Below are 19,750 nucleotides of genomic sequence, written 5' to 3' on the forward strand. Positions count from 1 at the left end.
CTAATTCTGACAGAATTATGTGATTATTATAGTATTAGGAAGGCACAGTCATAGCTGTTGATTTAAATCATATATAGATGGAAAAATGAGGTTTTCTGGGGTTTTTTTTTTTGCCTTCTGTTCTTGACATTTTTTTCTTGGAGTGATTTTTTAACAATATGTAAGTGTTATAGAATCTAGCCTGTGACAAATTAAGGTTAAGAGAAGCTCCCAATCATATTCCAGGTTAGTGGACCAAAAACATGTGTCCTTGGGTGACCATGCTTCTCAATGTATATCTTCCTATAAGAGGATGCTAAGTAAAAGATTATTTATTGCCCTCTAGAACACAAATCTATTGTGAAGAAACCTCAAGGCAAATAAGAACTAAAAAATAGGTATATGTATCCCATAACTCTTCTTTCACATAGCTACTATTCTGTTGTCTACTGTGTGCTTAAATATGTCGGCAATAGCATATTTTGATTTGTTGATGTCAGTTTTAATTTTGAAAGTATCAATTACTATGAAATTGTACAAATTGTTCATCTCTTTATATCTCTTTACTTTGGCCAGATCCTGACTTCATTCATTATAAATGTTTCTGCTTATTATATTGTGCTTAAAAATAAGTGGAAATAAAAAGTATAAAATCTTTAACGGTAGAAAAATTATGGTGTTATATATATATGAGCCCCAGCAAAGTATATTAAAGTTGAGTATTGGAAGGATAAAATCAACACTCACTTTCTTATTGATATAGTATGGGTCCAGGTCCTCCAGTGGCTCTGATACCATCCCTGGAGGGATGTCTCCGTAAATAAATGGAAGGTTCTTTCCAGCTTCCAAGTCACTGTTTGGCTTTGGTTCATTCTCATCATCGTTGTCTTGTTCTCTCTTGGGTTTCTTGGCTTTCTCTTCTGCAGCACGATTTTCGATAGCAGCAAGAGATTCTCTAGTAAAAAGGCGGAAGCTTTCAGGTCCTGGGGGTACCAGAAGTGCCTGTGCCATCTTTTCATCCTGCACATTTAATTACGTTTAGCTTCTTACATAAGAATAGCCTACAATTTTAAAAAAATGCACGAGAGTTAGGAAACCAAATGAATGAGAGGGATTAAGAAAATCAACCAAGATGTCATTTAATGTTTCTTCTAGTAATTTTTTAAAGTATAAACTTTAAGTAGTGCTTTTCATGCTGCACTACAAATTTTAACTTAGAAGCATCATTCAATCTAATTTTCAATACACCAACTTTATATGTCCATCAAAAGTCTGTTCTGATACCTTTGCACCAAAGTATAGTATATGTTTGGTAAAGAGTAATGCCAAGAATGCTCGTCAATAAAATTACTCAAGGACCCATTATTTCTCTCCGTCCTCTTTTTATCACATCTTACTAACTTTCCAAAGAAAGAAATCCTGGTGACAATGCAGTGGTATATCCCTGACTCATAAAATCTCAGGATAGGAAAATAAGTTTTGCCTAACCCAGCCACTGTTCTGATTATCAGCATCATTGACCACTGGTTTTCCAGACAAGGTCTGACTGTCAGCAGGGACAGAGAAGTCAAAACTGTTTCTGTTTAGCTTTTCACCTTGGATCCTTCTGAGGTATCTTCTGAAGCAATGCAGAATATATTTACTTCCTTTCCCAGTCTGCTGCTCTTTAAGTATTCCAAGACAATTTTCATCTTCTTCCTGAATCTTCCATTTGGTGTAGTGCGGTAAAAGCATGGACTATGGAGCTAGACTTCTGTTCTAAACCCTGGCTCTGCCACTGATGAGCTGCATGACTTTAAAAATGTAACCTCTTGGTGCTTCAGTCTTCATCTATAAAATGGGGATAACATGAAAACTGACCTCCCAGGTTATTGTAAGGAATAAATGAATTAATTTACATTAAATGTTTAGACTTTTCTGGAATTAGCAAGCACTGTACTAGTGTCAACTATCATAATCTAATAATTATCTTCAGTTCCTCCAGCCATTTCCTCTGTTGTGGTTTCAAGCATCCTCACAATTCAAGCCACTCTTCTTTAAATAAGGTCTTAACTTGCTGGAACTACAACTGACTGTGGATGTTCAGGAATGGGCTGGGAATTGCAGAGTACAGGGGCACATTCATTCATGCCTACCACCTGGCTGGGAGAGGAATTGAGATAAGGCAGACATGTGGAGCAGACATGTTCAATTTCCCAGGGACGGGAAAAAATTCTATCTGCTGGAAATGTGACAGAGCTGTCAAAAATACAGGAAATCAGCTACATAAATTTTGAAACATAAGTTAACAGTTATATTATTTTTCACTGCCAAGAATCTCATTATAAAATCAAGATAAAAAATAGAAAAAGTAACAAAAAAACAGTGAGTACACCAGTCATCTTGTAGAATGATCTACAACCTTGGCATCAAAATAATCATCCAAGTTATCTGTGACATTTTCCTTATCTGCAACCACCCACCTGTCTCTGCCCTTATTCTAGTCTCCATGGTAGTTTATCCCTAAATGGCCTTCTAATTCTTAGCAGTTGATTGCATGGATATACTGACCTTCCAGAGAAGGAGAAACTCTAGATCTTATAGTAACATAAGAAAAATGATATAGGTTATTATATGTTTTTTGAGTGTATATCTGAGTTACTGGTTCCCTGGTCTGTTCCAGTAACAAAACGTATTTTAATACCTGTGTCTTTTCATAGAATTCATACTCATAATATGACATTGTTAGTATATTTCCTGCTATTATGAAGGTATATTCTAGATAAGTTATAACTTATCAGACTTGTCAAAAACTTGTGCCATTTTTGCTACTAGTTCTGAAAATGAACTTCTGATTTGTGGTGGGACAAGGCTCTTTTTTTATGTTCCATCAACTGGTATATAAATCAGAAGGTTTGGGAACAGTTATTCTATTTTACTTAAAAATCAATCAACCATCTATTTGGTGCTTTCTAAATTCATGGTAGACGGCACAAAGTAGAATTAATGGTTTCAGCCATTTTATGTGGTTTCAATGGCGACATAGTCACTCCAAACTCTAGGCTGCTGTGGAATAATCACAGCTTTTATACTTTTCAGTGTGGAGAGAGTTTGTGCTTAACTGCAAACCTTAAATACCCAGGGATGTGTAATCCACCTTTGTCTCATCACCTGTCATGAATTAAATGGATAAGGTTCTTCCCCAGTGCTAAATGAAAATGACACAGCATGAGAAAAATATCTTTAAAAATTTCTGTGGAATGTGGTTGCTTTCTTAAGGGAAAAGAAAGGTTACTTTTGTATTTGAGCATTTACTTGCACTGATTTTGGTTTCTTTACTAACAATGGAATGAAAACCATGCAGCAATTGGTATCAGATCTAGATTAGTATTGAGTCTGTTACTGTTTGTCATTTAACCTTCTTCAACCTCAGTGTCATTGAAGTACCTTATCATGTATGAGGCAACACTTTGCCATAAAGAAATAATTATACTTATTTAATTGGAGTCTCCTGGTTCCTAAGTTTTAAAATAGAATTAGTTTAAACATGTAGAAATCTTTCAGTAATCTTTACAGATGACTTTGATTTCTCTGGGATGACATGGAACAAGGAACCATCAAAAATCATGAAAATTTATTTTAAAATAAATAATCCTTTACCTTCTTGTTCACTTATCAAGGTCTAGAATAAAAAATTTGAGTCTTGGTCCAAAGGAAGTAAAGAAGTCTCTTTGAAATTCCCATGCTGCTGTCTCTAAATCCTGAGAAGACAGGCCAGTTCTAGACTCTCAGATTTTTGTCTGCAAGGGGACTAGGGTTTGTTTAATATTTGGATAGGCTGAGGCATTAAAGATTATAGTGAACAGAGTTTCTCGGGGCTTCATCTACAGCGTTGCTGTTTAGAAACCTCTCATAGTTCTTTGGCAGTTCTATTTTAATTTTTTTCCTCTTCTTTCTTGTTCTTTGTGAGCTTATTATACAGAGCTCCTACATAATTTTATATTCCTATTAGGGCCAGACTTTACAAAATTGATTCCTACTGATGCCTTGGTGTGGAATATATATTATTAATGAATATATGTGCATTATAATTTATTAAAACACATCAAATTTAACATGCCAAATTTTCTCCAGAACTGTCCTTGCAAGGACAAAAAAGATAAAAGATCTGAGGAGATGATCTCTTTGATTAAAAACTAAAGTGTTTGTGTGTGTTAATGTGTGTGAGTAAAACAAATACATCCTTCTGTTAATCAAGAAAAGACTGTAGTTCAAAATATCCAAAATATCCTGTTGTAGGGGTGGACGACAATAGGGGTGGTCAAGCCTGGAAAGAACCTTAGGATCATTTATTAAATATTTATTGAGGGACTACTATGTATCAACACTGTGCTTAGACTAGGTACCCATAGTCCCTGCCCTTAAGGAACTGACAGTCCATTGAGAGAGACAGATTTCTATACTAATAATTATAATACAATTATATATAACTGCTTGTTGTCTGAGGTCCGTAAAAGGGAGCAATTTATTCTGCCCAGAGAGGTATGGTTCGGGCAAGTTTTCCTGAAGAAGTGATATTGGGGTAGGTTTTGTAGACTGGTTGGGATTTGACCAACTGGTTGTGGTGGTGGTAGTTGGGGGAGGGTTGGTAGAAAGACATATCAGTAGAGACCTACTTGGTAGGCAGGGAGGTAGCGTGTATATGGACTCAGAAGACCAACCTGCCCAAAAGGGAGTGGAAAGAGAAAGGAATGGAAATTTAGGCAGGATATAGATCACCAAAGGCCTCATTCAGCACACTAAGGTAGGCTGTGGGTGGGGAGTGGCATGATCATTTGGAAGGTTGGAAAGATGGTGGCCATATGAAAGGCAGACAGATAGGGAGTGATCCGAGAGCAATGGTTTTCACACATTTTGGTTTCAGGATCCCATAATACTCCTAAAATTATAGAAGACCTCAAAGAGCTTTTGTTTAAGGGGAGGCTTATCTATCCATATTTACTGTATTAAGAATTAAAATAGAAAATTTAAAAACATGCTTTAATTAACTTAATAACAAGCCCTTGTATGTTTACATATAAAACAGATTTTTAATGAAAATAACTTGTTATCCCAAAGGAAAAGAATTGAGTAGAAGAATGAACTTGTTTTACATTTGGGCAAATCTCTTTCCTGTCTGGCTTAATGAAATACACCTAGATTCTCACATCCTCTTCGGGGTTCCATCTGTTGAGATATGGTTTTTGTTTCTTTTTTTAATTAATTAATTTATTTATTTATTTACTTATTTTTGGCTGTGTTGGGTCTTCGTTTCTGTGCGAGGGCTTTCTCTAGTTGCGGCGAGCGGGGGCCACTCTTCATCGTGGTGCGCGTGCCTCTCACTGTTGTGGCCTCTCCCGTTGCGGAGCACAAGCTCCAGACACGCAGGCTCAGTAGTTGTGGCTCACGGGCCCAGTTGCTCTGCGGCATGTGGGATCTTCCCAGACCAGGGCTTGAACCTGTGTCCCCTGCATTGGCAGCCAGATTCTCAAACACTGCACCACCAGGGAAGCCCAGATATGTTGTTGATTGAAGTACAAGAAGAAAATCCTCCTGGGACTTCCCTGGTGGCACAGTGGTTAAGAATCCGCCTGCCAAACCTGGGCTTCCAGTGGTTTGGTTTTTGTTATTTTGAAATTTTGTTCTTGTTTTTCTTCTGCTGTTCAGCTCTGTTTCAGATAATTGCAGTTGATACATTTCTAAGTTCTTTAAATCTTAGATTGAGAACTATTTAAGTATTTCTTGCTAGAAAATGGGAATTCAATATCAAGAACAATCTTGAAATTAAGAATTTGATATTTTAAACCGTTACCTTTATGTTGTATTCAGCTAAATGCAGTTATTCTTTTTTTAAAAAATTTTTATTCTTTTTTTAAATAGATTTTATTTATTTATTTATTTATTGGCTGCATTGGGTCTTCCATTGCTGTGCATGGGCTTTCTCTAGTTGCAGCGAGGGGGGGCTACTCTTCGTTATGGTGTGAAGGCTTCTCATTGCAGTGTCTTCTCTTGTTGCGGAGCACAGGCTCTAGGTGCACAGACTTCAGTAGTTGTGGCACACGGGCTTCCATAGTTGTGGCTTGAAGGCTCTAGAGCACAGGCTCAGTAGTTGTGGCACATGGGTTTAGTTGCTTCACAGCATGTAGGATTTTCCTGGACCAGGGCTCGGACCCATGTCCTCTGCATTGGCAGACGGTTCCTTAACCATTGCGCCACCAGGGAAGCCCAATGCAGTTATTCTTAAGAGCTCATATATACAAAGCAAAAAGTTGCAGAGTATAAAATTAAGTTCATGGCATTTTAGAAATTTCCTGGAGTATCGACTCCCACTGCTTGTTTTTATGAGAAATAAAACTTCTCAAGACACACACACACACACACGCACAAAGAATCCGCCTGCCAATTCAGGGGACATGGGTTTGATCCCTGGGCCTGATAGATCCCACATGCTGTGGAGCAACTAAGCCCATGTGCCACAGATACTGAGCCTGTGCTACAACTACTGAGCCTGTGCTCTAGAGCCTGTGAGCCACAACTACTGAGCCCATGCACCGCAACTACTGAAGCCCTCGCGCTCTAGGTCCTGTGCTCTGCAACAAGGGAACCACCACAATGAGAAGCCCGCGCACTGCAACAAAAAGTAGTCCCTGCTCGCTGCAACTAGGGAAAGCCCATGGGCAGCAAAGAAGACCCAACACAGCCAAAAACAAATAAAATTTAAAAATAAAATAAAAATTTTTTTAAAGAAAGAAGAAAATCCTCTCACATATATGTAACTGGAAAATAGGGAATATTCTAATTTCTTTATCAGACAATTGGGAATATTATTCTTTGACAAACACCAAAACTCTACAAATGGTACTTTCTTAAATTAGTTTCAATGTGGAATCAGAAACCATATCAGTGAACTTTTGATTGATCTTGCCCTTTGGATGGATTTCGTACCATCATGCATGGATCATTTGGAAAATATCAGCACATTATTATGCATATTTTCCAAATTTTGACAAATTTTATTATATAACATTCAAACATCACATTTGGTAATATCACCATTGATCTCTTGAGAAAAGTCATAATGTATTGGGAGACTGTCAAGCTCCCAGTGTCAGATAAAAGTTTTCCAAAATTCCAATTTCCACTTGAAAGCTCCAGTTTTAACATTGGCAACAAATGCTGTCATTTGCTTTCCCTGAAATGACAAGTTTTTCCTTTGTTCATTTTTGAGAAAATATCTGCCAAATACCCAAGTCTGACTAACCATAGTTTGTCAGTTCTTTCTTTCAAGTGAAAATGGGGTTCCATGAAAAAAAAAGTGGTGTATTCAGCTCCTGACACATTCACACAAGTGCTTTTCCTTGAGACAACCATGGTGCTCTCAGTATGCAGAAGAAATGCTTTATGTATTCTTTCCCTATCATCATACAGAATATTAAAAATATGTGTTCTTTAGGGTCAAGATTTAATAAAGTTAATAATATTTACTGCTTCATCAAAGATGTTCTTATGTGAACTGGCATTTTTTTTCTTACTGAAAGTGTTTAGTGGTGAAGAAAACAAGGACTCTTCCTTCAGTATGATTCCACTGCCTTGATTCCCACTCAGATGTTAGCAGTTTTACCCCATGACTTTAGCACTGTCAATGCAAATGTCAGAACAGTGAAGAAAAGGCAAATGACACCTTGGTATTATTAAGAAAATCGTTTCTACCTCAGAGCCCCTCTGAAAGGGACTCAGGAACACCGCGTTGTCTGCAGACCACCCTTTGAGAACAGCTTCCCTAAAAGGAAGCAGGTGGACACCAGTGGGCTAAAGCAGAGGGCAAGAGAATTTGACTATAGCTTTATTATTTAAGGGCATGGATTTGGCAATTAGGACTGCATTCAAGTCCTGGCTCTGCTACATTCTAGCAGTGTGACCTTGGATAATTTTTTTTTTATCCTTCATAATCTTCAGGTTCCCAGTCAACATAGTGAAGATAATGATAGCAATGATAGCACATACTTCATAGAGTTAATGTGACCTTTAAATGAGAAAATGCATCTAAAGGTGAGCAGGTGCCTGGAAAATGGTAGGCAGTCAATAAGTTAGAGAGAAAACAAACGATGGCCCGAGGACTGTACTCAAAGCACAATTAGGAAGAGAAGACCAATAAGATTTTGTGATGATTTGATAAGGTGAAGAAGAGTTATGGGATTAAGTTCATTTCCAGATTTCTGGTTTAAGCCACAAATTTAACCCAACCAAGACATGGAGAAGGTTTATAGGGCACAATAATAAATTCTGCTTGAGTTTTATTTAGTTTCACATGCCTGTGAGACAACTGGATGTGTAATTAAAATATGGGTCTGAGACTCAAGAAAGCTGCCTGGACTGGGAAAATGTTGATTAAGCAGTCATCAGTTGAAACTGAAGAATATGCAATACATTATTTAGGAAAAAATTGGAAGATGAGGAGCAGGACTCTTGTGACTACCAATTTTAAGGAGAGGAAACACAGAGGATATTAGACAATGAAATTAGAAGAGTTACATGGATGCCAAAAGAGGAATTTCCAAGATACTAATTAAAAGGTATGCATTGGATTTGACAATTAGTCGAACTTCCTGCCTTTAAAATAAATGAGGAACAGGCGCAGAGAAGCAAAGTAATCTTCACTGAAGTGTCTATTGACAAACACAAATTGTTGCTCTGAGGCAAAACATTTTTCACACAGTCTGTTCTTAATGGATTTTTCCTACTTGTTGTTGACATTTTTTATCTTGAATCTTACTGTTGTGTGATTTGATATTAAAGATCTAAGCTGTATATAAATAACTACAGAAAAATTGATTCATATACCTCAGTTCAGTTTTCCAGGCTCACATATCTGTATGCTATGATACTAACATAAGCTGCTGAAACTATGTGAACCCAACAAATAAAATGAATACAAAACTAATAATTGTTAATGAATCAGAATCTAAGAAAAGTGGCACAGTAAATATTTGGGATGTGCTATGGCATTATTGCAGCAAAGACAGATTATTTTTTCCATTAGTCATTTAGCCCGTGAATTCTCGTCTTGCCTGATTTTCCAGAACAGAAGACAGTTTGTTGAACTGTATTGCTCTATAGCCTGTTAATATCAATAGTGTCTCTCTCTGTAGGGATTTTTATAATTATGTTACAGACAAAATCATTTAGTTCTGGTCTATTCCCATGGAAAGAAAATTATGTCAGAGGCTGTAAGTTTGCCATCTTCAAGGATGGAAAGTTGCTCTGTGTCATGCAACTTGAGAGATCAGGGGAAAAAAAAACATCCAGATGTATTTTCATGTTCTTGATGACAAGGGAGGGAGTTGTCAGGGAAAGACTGGGTCCATTACTAAGGAAAGGATGCTGTCTGTGTTTTCTTGGTATCAACAAGAGACTATTATAGGAAGGGTATAATCTAGAAGACAAAGTGGACCAATTAACTACTGTCCTACTAAGAAAGTTATTAATTTTTTCCAAAGGAATTTTCGTTTAGTGCTAATGATTGTCTAGTATTTGCTATATATCCTCAGGTAGCAGGTGTGACCAAGAGCGTATTTTATCAAAGGCATACACACAGCATTCAGCACATTATAATAATAAACACTGGATACTCACCAAGGCAGAATTAAATATTATTTTCCATGTTTTAAAAGAGTTTTGAAATAATACTTTGTTGGTGTGCCTACCTAACCAGGTGGCTTTGAGGATTAAATAATAATAATAGATAAACCTCTGTTGAATAATTACTGTGTCTCAGATACTCTGTCATTTAATTTATGCACACTAACTCATTTAATTGTCATTTTAATCTTATGAGATAGTACTATTATTATTATTCCCATTTTACAGATCAAAAAACCTAGGTGCAGGTAGGTTAGATAACTTGTCCAAGTTACAAAAGTAATAAGGAGTCAGGATTTGAACCCAGATAGTTTAGGAAAAGCTGGGCCCCAAGCCTGCAAAATGAGAAGAATTTAGTTCATGTTTTCAGAAATGTAATTAGGATGAGTCAGCTACCTTATTAGGAGGTTATTATGTATAGAGCCCCGTGTTAGGAACGGGGTGGTGCAGCCTAAGAAATGTAGCAATATAGTCCTCACCTTTGTTTTAAAGTAGAATACAAAACAAGCAGGAATGAATTAATAAAACCACCATCTAATAGATACCTGCTTACACGTATGTTAAGCATTTTGGAATTATTTAAAGGGAACTTAAATGCTTAGGCTAGCTTCTTCTTCTGTGTAATGTACCTCTTGTTCTTAGTGTGATGTCAAGGAATTCAGTATTACTATTGGTTTGGACAAACCTACTGAGAAAGTAACTGTAGTATGGATATCACTATGCCATGGCCAAATACAAATGAAATCTAGACTTTCTCTACCATTGTTCCCTTCCTGTTAGCTAAACACATGATTGTCCGTACACAAATATAATTATTGATTTACTAACTGTTCAATAAAAAAACTATTTTTGCCTTTCTCTACCTGGACTTAATGTCATGCCTCTGACAAAAATAGCTGAGTGTGAAAGCACAAGTCATCTCTGTCTTCAGAACAATTTTTGTCTTGGAAATAATAATTACCTTCTAGGAGATGAAGTTCCCTGTGACTTTATCTTTATCAGACAGCTATAAGCTCAGAGAGACAACTGCTAACTAATAACAACAATTAAGCCAACGTTGTAATAGATATATCAGCATCATTGGTTTCATCAGCTCCTGAGTTTTTCTACTGTATGTTTGCAAACTGAAGCAGATTTTGTGTTCATCTCCCCAGTGACCATTCCACTTTGACACCTCCTCCAAGCCCCTTCCCAATCATTGGTTAAGGATTAGGCATTTGGTCCAATTCTGGCTAATGAAAGATGAGGGGAAGTCTGCCAAGTGGGTGTTTGTAAAAGATTTATTCACTCAAAAGAAAGAGACCGAGGAGGAGACAGAATTCTCTGTCCCCTGGATCTTAGCATCAGGGTATGATACATGGCACTCCTGCAGGCACTTACAACCGGAATGGATGCCATTGTGAGGGCAAAGCTGACAGACTTCGGGCGGCAGATCACAGAAACAGATCTACCCCTGGGCTCTTGATGGATCACTCAGCTCTTGGACCCAAACAACCTCTGCACCGCTTATGTTCGATAAACATCCTTCTTGACTTCGATAATTTTAGACAGCTTTTTTAGTTAAATTGCAGCTGATACACCAAATAAATAAACACTCCTCAGTAGGTTCAAAAACTTGGCCAGTCCAGAAGCCAGCTTATAATCAACTTTTGACCACATGTTTTGCTGTCCTTTATCCTATACAGAGGTGAACTATGGAACCAATTACCACATAAATATAATAAAATTCAAGTAAATACAATCCGAGGTAATACACAGGATGAATGTCTCTTTTGAAAGAAAAATAAATAAAAAGCTGGGTTAGTTTCTCTTTCTTACATCAATGGCCTTTATCGTCATTCCACTCCCTGAGATCATCTCTGCCGTGTCTCTAAGTGTTTTTCTCTTTGGAGGAACAAACTAGCAAAGAGGCAGGAAATCACTCCTCTACCTTCTTTTGATCCTGAAACTGCTACCGCTGTTAGCTAATAAAGATTTTAGTTTATCTTCCACAAACACAGATTTATACCCATTAGCAGTTTAGGTACCTTAGATAGTCACAGCACCTTTTTCTGGAAAAGCTCCAGGCCGCTTCTGGGAATTATCTCATTTGTTCTTACACTAGTCTTACAAGAGATTCTGCGTTTTTATTCCAGTAAGCCACTCTACCACAAATCCTTGACAGGTATCTCATCCCTGATGAATTCTGATGTGGCTTGGCATCAGCTTTCTTGCTCCATGATCTGTGTAGAAAGAGAACACAGGTGAAGTGAGCCCAGCATCTTTGGCATTTGGATTGATGTGAGTGCTCTGGTTCTAGGTCTGGGTTTTTGTGTTTTGTTTACTTACAGTCCTAGATCAAGGAAGCAGGATTGACACAAAACAGGTTGTTTGATCTGTGTGAGAAGCATGCCCTTGTGTGCTCAAGGAAGGACAGAGCCTGGAGCCACTGTCAGGATACTAGGGTGGGCATGGGGCTCCCTATGCGTTGTTGGCAGCCCTGATTCAATCACCCCTTCTGAAGCCAGGCTGGAGCTCTAGAGCATCTTCCTGTTCTTCACCTCCTACTTCCTTCCTTCCTCTCCCCTCTTTACTTCCCCTTTGTTTCTTTTCTTCAAATACCAGAAAGGTTGGAGAGGTAGACCAGTGGAGCATGTGGTCCACATGGATGTTGTGGGTTATTATTTCCAGTTCCTTTTCAGCTCCTTTTCCTCTCCACCTAAAACCCCATTTGATTGGCTGACTAAGGTAAGACCAATAAACTTTATTCAGTGGCTTCTAAGAATAAATTTTAGATAAGCAGGGGTAAAAAAAACCAGCATGTTAAACCTAGGCGTAATATCTGATGTCATATTCCTTCCAGCTATAACCATTAGCAATGGCTAAGCCCAGCTAAACCAGGATTTTTTAAAGGACAATATATGTAATTTTAAAATCAGCAGTAGATATTTTAAAAAATATTTCAGTTCACTTATACAAAGCTTACGAGTCAAACTGGTCTGAATCCTCACTAACAAATCTCCTTTTACAATTTACTGTGACAAAAAAACCATTCAATGTCACCTTTTTATTTAATACACAGTCTTTCACAGTCTTTGTTTTCACATGAGAACTCATTCCTAAGCTACCAATCTTTAATCTGTCATCAGAGTGATCTTTCTAAAATGTACATTTTACCCTTATTAAAATTTGTCAGTGGTTCTCAGTGACTTATCATCACTTTAGCAAAGTGTGCTGGTGCCTTTATGATCTGGCCTCTGCCTCTTCTCTCTTACCTTTCACTTGGTAACAACACAGACCTGGCTCTGCCACTTGCTAGCTGTTTGACATTGAACGTGTTACCTAACCAATCCAATTTTTAGTTTCCCATCTGTTAATGGAGATTATAATACACAGTGAAAGAGGGTTGTTGTTAGAATTAAATGATCTCACACACACATGCATATAAAGTCACTTGTATAATAGCTGGTATAAAGTAGGTTTTCTATAAAAGCTGGAGGTTTTAGTAGTAATAGAAGTAGCAATAATAGTAATAATAGTATTATAGCTATTATTACATTAGTAATACCCATCAGACAGATCCGTGCATCAGAGCTTGAACCATTAAATTGTTAAATAAATTTATAGTCCTTAAATAAATGTTAGTTCCCTCTACTTTACAGCCACAGCTTAATAAATGCTACTTCTCTCCTTCACAGCACATAAATAACTGGGTTTTAAATACCTTGATCTCCAGCCTGACATATAATGAGCGTGACATTAAATAACCAAAATATCAATTTAGATATTCCAAAGTATTTGCAGTCTTTTCTCTGAGGACAAGGAGGGGGGGGAGGTAGGGAGGGCGGAATATCAAAGAGAAACTAAGAAATTAAGGAGGAACAGAAGAGTGGAGTTTGAGAAAGCATGCCAGCTTGAGTTCTCTTTCTTTAACCTTCCCTTATGAAAATCACTGATTCACGGATCAGGGAAAATATATCTCGTGGCCTGGGCTCCAAATGCGAGAGATTTTTTCAGTCTCAAGTACACATGGAAAATAGTGATTTCTGCATATGGCCTCATGCTCCAATTTAGGCCTCATACTGTAAGTTGTATTATGTCCTAATAAGATCTCTATCTCACTCATCTTTCAAAGTAGACCATGGCTTATAGATTAATCGTAAGATAAAATTGGACTACATGAGTTAAGAGGAGATTGAGGACTCTTTAAATCAGTTCTGAACTTCAGTGAGCATAAGAATCATTTGGACTACTTGTTAAAGTTGCAGATTTCTGGGTTCAGCCTCTGGAGATTCTGAAAAAGTTGGTCTGGGGCAAGGCCCAGGGAACTACATTTTAATCTAGCTCCTTAAATGAATTTGGTGGAGGTGGCACATGGATTACAAGTTAAGAAGTTTGCCCTGAAGGAAAACAGTAGAGATTACTATGAATATGAGATGGTCACTTTATACAATCAAGGCTGGCATTTAGCTCTGTTGTTCCCAGTAGGTAAGAAAAAGTGGAAGCACACTGGGTCACATGTATTTGATTTTATTTTAGGAAACAAAACCAAAAACAATCTTAAAAGCTATGTATAAAAAGAGAAACTTTCTCTGAGAACTAAACTGAGGGAAGTTTTTTTATCATAAGGGACACTAGGTAACATGCTTAGCAGATGTCTTAAATTTAATTTCACAGAAGACCCATACAAGGTTTAATCAAATAAGACTTCTACTGATGGCTATAATTAGTTAAACTCAGTGAATTCCATTAAGATGGTGATGAGATAAGATGATTCAGAAACTATACTTTCAGATTATTTAATATAAGTATTGGACCTGGAGATCCCCCCAAAATGGATAGCCTACCTTTGAAATTACCTTAATAGAATTTTAGCAGTTTGGAAATTAAGGGGAAGTTCTTTATACCACAAATGAGGAAGTGCTTGTTCAAAGTGTAATAGAAGCTTTACTCTGAAAAGGGTAGGTGTCACCAGCTGAGGAACTTTGGACAAAGTTGCTTTAATTTTATTTTTGTTAACTCATTTCTATTTTTACTATTAATAATTGTAATTCTAATGCCAACAAAGGTATTTTGTAGAGATAAGTTTATTTATATTTCCTTTTGTGTTAGTTTATCCTAACAATTGATTTATCATTTAATATCTTTAAAGTCCAGTGTTTAATTTTTGTCTTACTCCAGCTGCATTGTTTTTAACCATTATTTTCCCTCTTTAGTTTCTCCTTTAGTTATTTTTGGCCACTTATGCCATTTTCTTTCCTTTCAATCCATTTTATCTTCCTTTATGCTGATGTGATGTACCTGCCTTAGAATTTTCCAGATCAAAACCATTTCTGGCAGGCATTAGGCTGTAAAATTCTGGGACTCAGCTCTTTGTGCAAGGGCTGAAGCAAATCCAAAGCCGCTCACTGAGTAGCTCACAGATTTTGCCAGCAGGTCCCTGGCAGCGTTTCCCCATGGGGAAAGGGCAGCCTTCCATCTGGATGGGATTGCTGGTTGGCTCTTCAATGTCTGTAATAGCCTTATCCTACCAGCTGCTCATTTGGTTTTAAGTCTTGAGACTCTTATCAAGGAAATAACTTCACATGGTCAAATCACCAAGATATTGTGAGTGAAAAACTGGAAATTTGTCTAGGAAGCAAAACCATGCATCTACTTCTCTGTGTACTCCAGAGATTCTCCTGGAGCAAATTTGACCATTAGAAGACTAAATGGGGGTCTAGGTTAGGTTAACTTAATACCTGGGATTTCTTTCTTTGAGTTGTATTAAGTTCATTTCTGCCTTACCCTAAAAATGTTGAGCCCAGGAGGCTCAGAGCTAAATGTACATTCTAAAACAGTAACTTCATTAATACACAATCTTTAACAGGTTTATCATCTACACTTTCTCCATTTTCCTTGTCTTCAACTGCCTAGTGCATGTGGATTTTGAAAAAATAATATACCACTTTACTTCACTTTTTTATAAAGAGATGGAATATAATAAATAAAAGTTAAATTTCTCTAAATACATGATTTTAAAGATTTATTTATTCTTAATCATGAGTCTGTGCTTCTTATAAACAAATCATTTTTCTCAAGGACTATACTTAATTTTACAATGAAAATAAATGTTAAACACTGAGCTTGGAAGCTCAGTATTCCACAATTGAAAAGGATCTTTCAGGCCATCTAGTTTTCACCATTAGCGTTTATAGCAGTGGTCCTCAAAATTTAGCATCAGAATCACCTGTAGGGCTTTTATTAAAACACAGCTTGCCAGGTCCCACCCCAGAGTTGCTGATTCTGTAGATATGGGTGAAGCCCCAAATTCTGCATTTCTAGTAAGTGCACAGAAGATGCTGATGATGCTGGCCCAGGAATCACATTTTGACAATGACTGGCCTGTAGACTCCAGAAGTGCTTTTTTGTTTGTTTGTTTTGAAGTTAGAAACATATGTACCAGTCATACTGCTCTCATTTTTATGATTTCTCAACGATGACAGTCATAGCTTCTTCAGTCTCATTTGTTCATTTGTTTAATGTCCTGTGGTGTAATTCTTCTGAACCTGGAACCTTGAAATGATTTTTGTCAGTATTTCACAGAAGCCTGCAATAGCTTCCTAACCATCTCCCTGCTTCCAGCCTGGTTCCCACATAGCCTATTTTCACCCAGCAGTCAGAGTGATTTGCGAAAAACAGAAAGCACATCAAATATAGGCTCTGTGCAGGAGCCTATAGGAGCCACCCAGAGAAAAGGCCAGACTCCTTACAATTGCCTCTCAGACCTTATGATATGGCGTTCCAGTTACCTAGTTGAAACTCATCTTGTGCTCTCCTACTTTCTCACTCCTCCCTAGCCAAATTGGCTTCTGGCTGTCCTCTGCACCTACCAAACATACATATACTGTTCCCTCTCCCATGAGTGTTCTTTCCACTAGATGGCCTAACTTCCTCATTTCTTCGAGTCTTGGTCAAAAGTTTACCTTTTCAAAGAGACCTACTGTGCTTCCTCTCCAGCTGCTTATCCCACTTTACTGTTTCCAAAGCACTTATCACCTTATTATGTACTATGGAATTTACTTACTTATAATGTTTATTGTTCATTTTCTATTTCTCCTGGCTAGAGCATAAGACTTACAGGGGCTGGAATATTTGCCTTTTTTAGTCCATTTTGTTCACCAGTGAATCCCAAGTGCTTAGAACAGTGCACATAGCACATACCGGGTGCTCAACAGACATTTTCTGAATAAATGAATTATTTAATTTTAGTTTCTCAAAAAGATTTAAACTTTTTACTTAGACTTACTATTTAGAAGTTCAGCCTACTTACTATTTAGAAGTTCAGCCTACAAGTACTCTTTAGAAAGTCTTGTATTCTATTTAAGGCAGCATATTGTATAATAGCAAAGTCTGGGAAAAAACTGAAATATCTGCTAATAGGGGATTGGTTAGGTAAATATAGTAACTCAATTTTGTATCATGCAGCCATGAAGATGATAACACATAAAAGAACAACAACAAAAGGTAAATTCTCTATAGGCACAATATTTCTGAATTATGTAGTCTTATTTAATCTAGACCAAAATACATACATTCAGGTCCTGTTTACCTCAAAGATAATTGACTATGTAAGCTAAGTTTACCAGACTCTCCTTAAAACAAAGCAAATTGAGGACTGAATGTTTTACTCAAAGAATTTCCCATTTCAAAATATCTTAGAGAAGTGATAGTGGTGATAATAGAGGACACTAACTAAGCACTTGCTCTGTACCAGACAGTGATTAGCTCATTTTATCTTCACAATAACCCTATGAGATAATGGTGATTATTGTCCTCATTTTGTAGGTAAGGAAATAATAAGGTTCAAAGGGGATAAGTAACATGTCCAAGGTCACATGGCTAGTAAATCATGCCACCAAATCCAGTGTCTTTTTTTCTTTAGAAAAAGTAATAATCAGAGACTCTCTCTAAAAAATATTTTACTAATCTGCTTCTCCAGCTTCATCTTAAATGTATGCTCCTCCGTAGTCAAACTGATCTAGTTGCCATTCCCTGAAAGCCCCCAGTCTCTGGCCTCTGGCTTTCAAAAACATTCCCTCTGCCTGAAATATCATTCACCTCCAAAGAAGACATACAGATGGCCAACAAACACACGAAAAGATGCTCAACTTCACCAGTTAGTAGAGAAATGCAAATCAAAACTACAGTGAGGTATCACCTCACACCAGTCAGAATGGCCATCATGAAAAAATCTACAAACAATAAATGCTGGAGAGGGTGTGCAGAAAAGGGAACCCTCTTGCACTGTTGGTGGGAATGTAAATTGATACAGCCACTATGGAGAACAGTATGGAGATTCCTTAAACAACTAAAAATAGAACTACCATATGACCCAGCAATCCCACTACCGGGCACATACCCTGAGAAAACCATAATTCAAAAAGACACATGCACTCCAATGTTTCATTGCAGCTCTATTTATTGGTTGGCCAAAACATTCATTTGGGTTTTTCCATAAGATGTTAAGGAAAAATCCAAACAAACTTTTTGGCCAACCCAATGCAATAGTCAGGACATGGAAGCAACCTAAATGTCCATCAACAGATGAATGGACAAAGAAGACGTGTTACATATATACAATGGAATATTACTCAGCTGTAAAAAGGAGCAAAATTGTGTCATTGGCAGAGACGTGGATGGACCTAGAGACTGTCATACAGAGTGAAATAAGTCAGAAAGAGAAAAACAAATATCATATATTAACGCACGTATGTGGAATTTAGAAAAAATGGTAAAGGTGATCTTATTTGCAAAGCAGAAATAGAGACACAGACGTAGACAACAGATGTATGGATACCAAAGGGGAAGGGGGGGTGGGATGAATTGGGAGATTGGGATTGACATATATACACTACCATGTATAACGTAGATAGCTATTGAGAAGCTTATGTATAGCACAAGGAACTCAGTACTCTGTGGTGACTTAAACGGGAAGGAAATCCAAAACAGAGGGGATATATGTATATGTATGGCTGATTCACTTTGCTTTACACAGCAGTGTAAAGCAGCTATACTCCAATTTAAAAAAAAAATCCTACCTATACTGCAAGGCTCATCATACCCAAATTCTGAGTCAGAAGTGATTTTGCCTTCCTCTGAACTCCAACAACATGCACATATTGCTTTAAAAATTCATATAATAATTATAATATTCTGGCTTCTGCTTTTATTAAGGATGTGTCTTATTGCTTCTACATTTTAAATTCCTTTAGGATAAGGATTTTATTGCTTACCTATCACAGTAAGCAGGACATTATTAGATATCTGTTGAATATAATTACCTAAAACAAATTCTGCAAATACCCTGTCCAATGTGGTAGCCCTGGTCACATGTAAGAATTGAGCACTAAAAATGTCACTAGTGCCAAATCAGAAATAATATTTTGGGTATATTGGCTTAAAAAAAAAGCATTAGTGGACTTCCCCAGTGGCGCAATGGTTAAGAATCCGCCTGCCAATGCAGGGGTCACGTGTCGAGCCCTGATCTGGGAAGATGCCACATGCCGTGGAGCAACTAAGCCTGTGTGCCACAAGTACTGAGCCTGCGCTCTAGAGCCCGCGAGCCACAACTGCTGAAGCCCGCGAACCTACAGCCCGTGCTCCGCAACAAGAGAAGCCACTGCAATGAGAAGCCCACACAATGCAATGAAGAGTAGCCCCCACTTGCTGCAACGAAAAGAAAGCCCGCGCGCAGCAACGAAGACCCAACACACCCCAAAATAAATAAATAAATAAATAAATAAATAAATTTATTTGAAAGAAAAGCATTAGGAACATTAATGTCATTTGTTTCTTTGTCTTTTTTATGTTAGCATCTAAAAATTTTTAAAGTACATATGTGTCTCATTATATTTATATTGGCTACTGCTTGTCTAGTGTATGCCTTTCCCCTATTCCTTCACCCGCCACCGGGTGATCAAACCCATAAACAAATGTGTGAATTAAGAAAGGGGGCAGGGCTTCCCTGGTGGCGCAGTGGTTGGGAGCCCGCCTGCCGATGCAGGGGACACGGGTTCGTGCCCAGGTCCGGGAAGATCCCACGTGCCGCGGAGCGGCTGGGCCCGTGAGCCATGGCCGCTGAGCCTGCGCGTCC

At 37.6% G+C, this 19,750-nt stretch overlaps 1 protein-coding gene across 8 annotated transcripts in view; it reads right to left on the reverse strand.

The window, feature by feature from the left end:
* Positions 1–19,750, reverse strand: part of LOC131750102 (sodium channel protein type 3 subunit alpha) — a 108,989-nt gene that overhangs the window by 78,026 nt on the left and 11,213 nt on the right. For all 8 annotated transcript variants that reach the window (XM_067026217.1, XM_059052431.2, XM_059052439.2 and 5 more), the window contains 2 exons: positions 11,664–11,858; positions 727–1,040 (listed from right to left, as the gene is read on the reverse strand). In XM_067026217.1, the coding sequence (XP_066882318.1) occupies positions 727–990 (264 nt within the window). In that variant the 5' untranslated portion in view covers positions 991–1,040; positions 11,664–11,858. The remainder of the gene's footprint in view (positions 1–726; positions 1,041–11,663; positions 11,859–19,750) is intronic.

Source organism: Kogia breviceps, chromosome 2 (genome assembly GCF_026419965.1).
Source record: "Kogia breviceps isolate mKogBre1 chromosome 2, mKogBre1 haplotype 1, whole genome shotgun sequence".
Taxonomy (NCBI): domain Eukaryota; kingdom Metazoa; phylum Chordata; class Mammalia; order Artiodactyla; family Physeteridae; genus Kogia; species Kogia breviceps.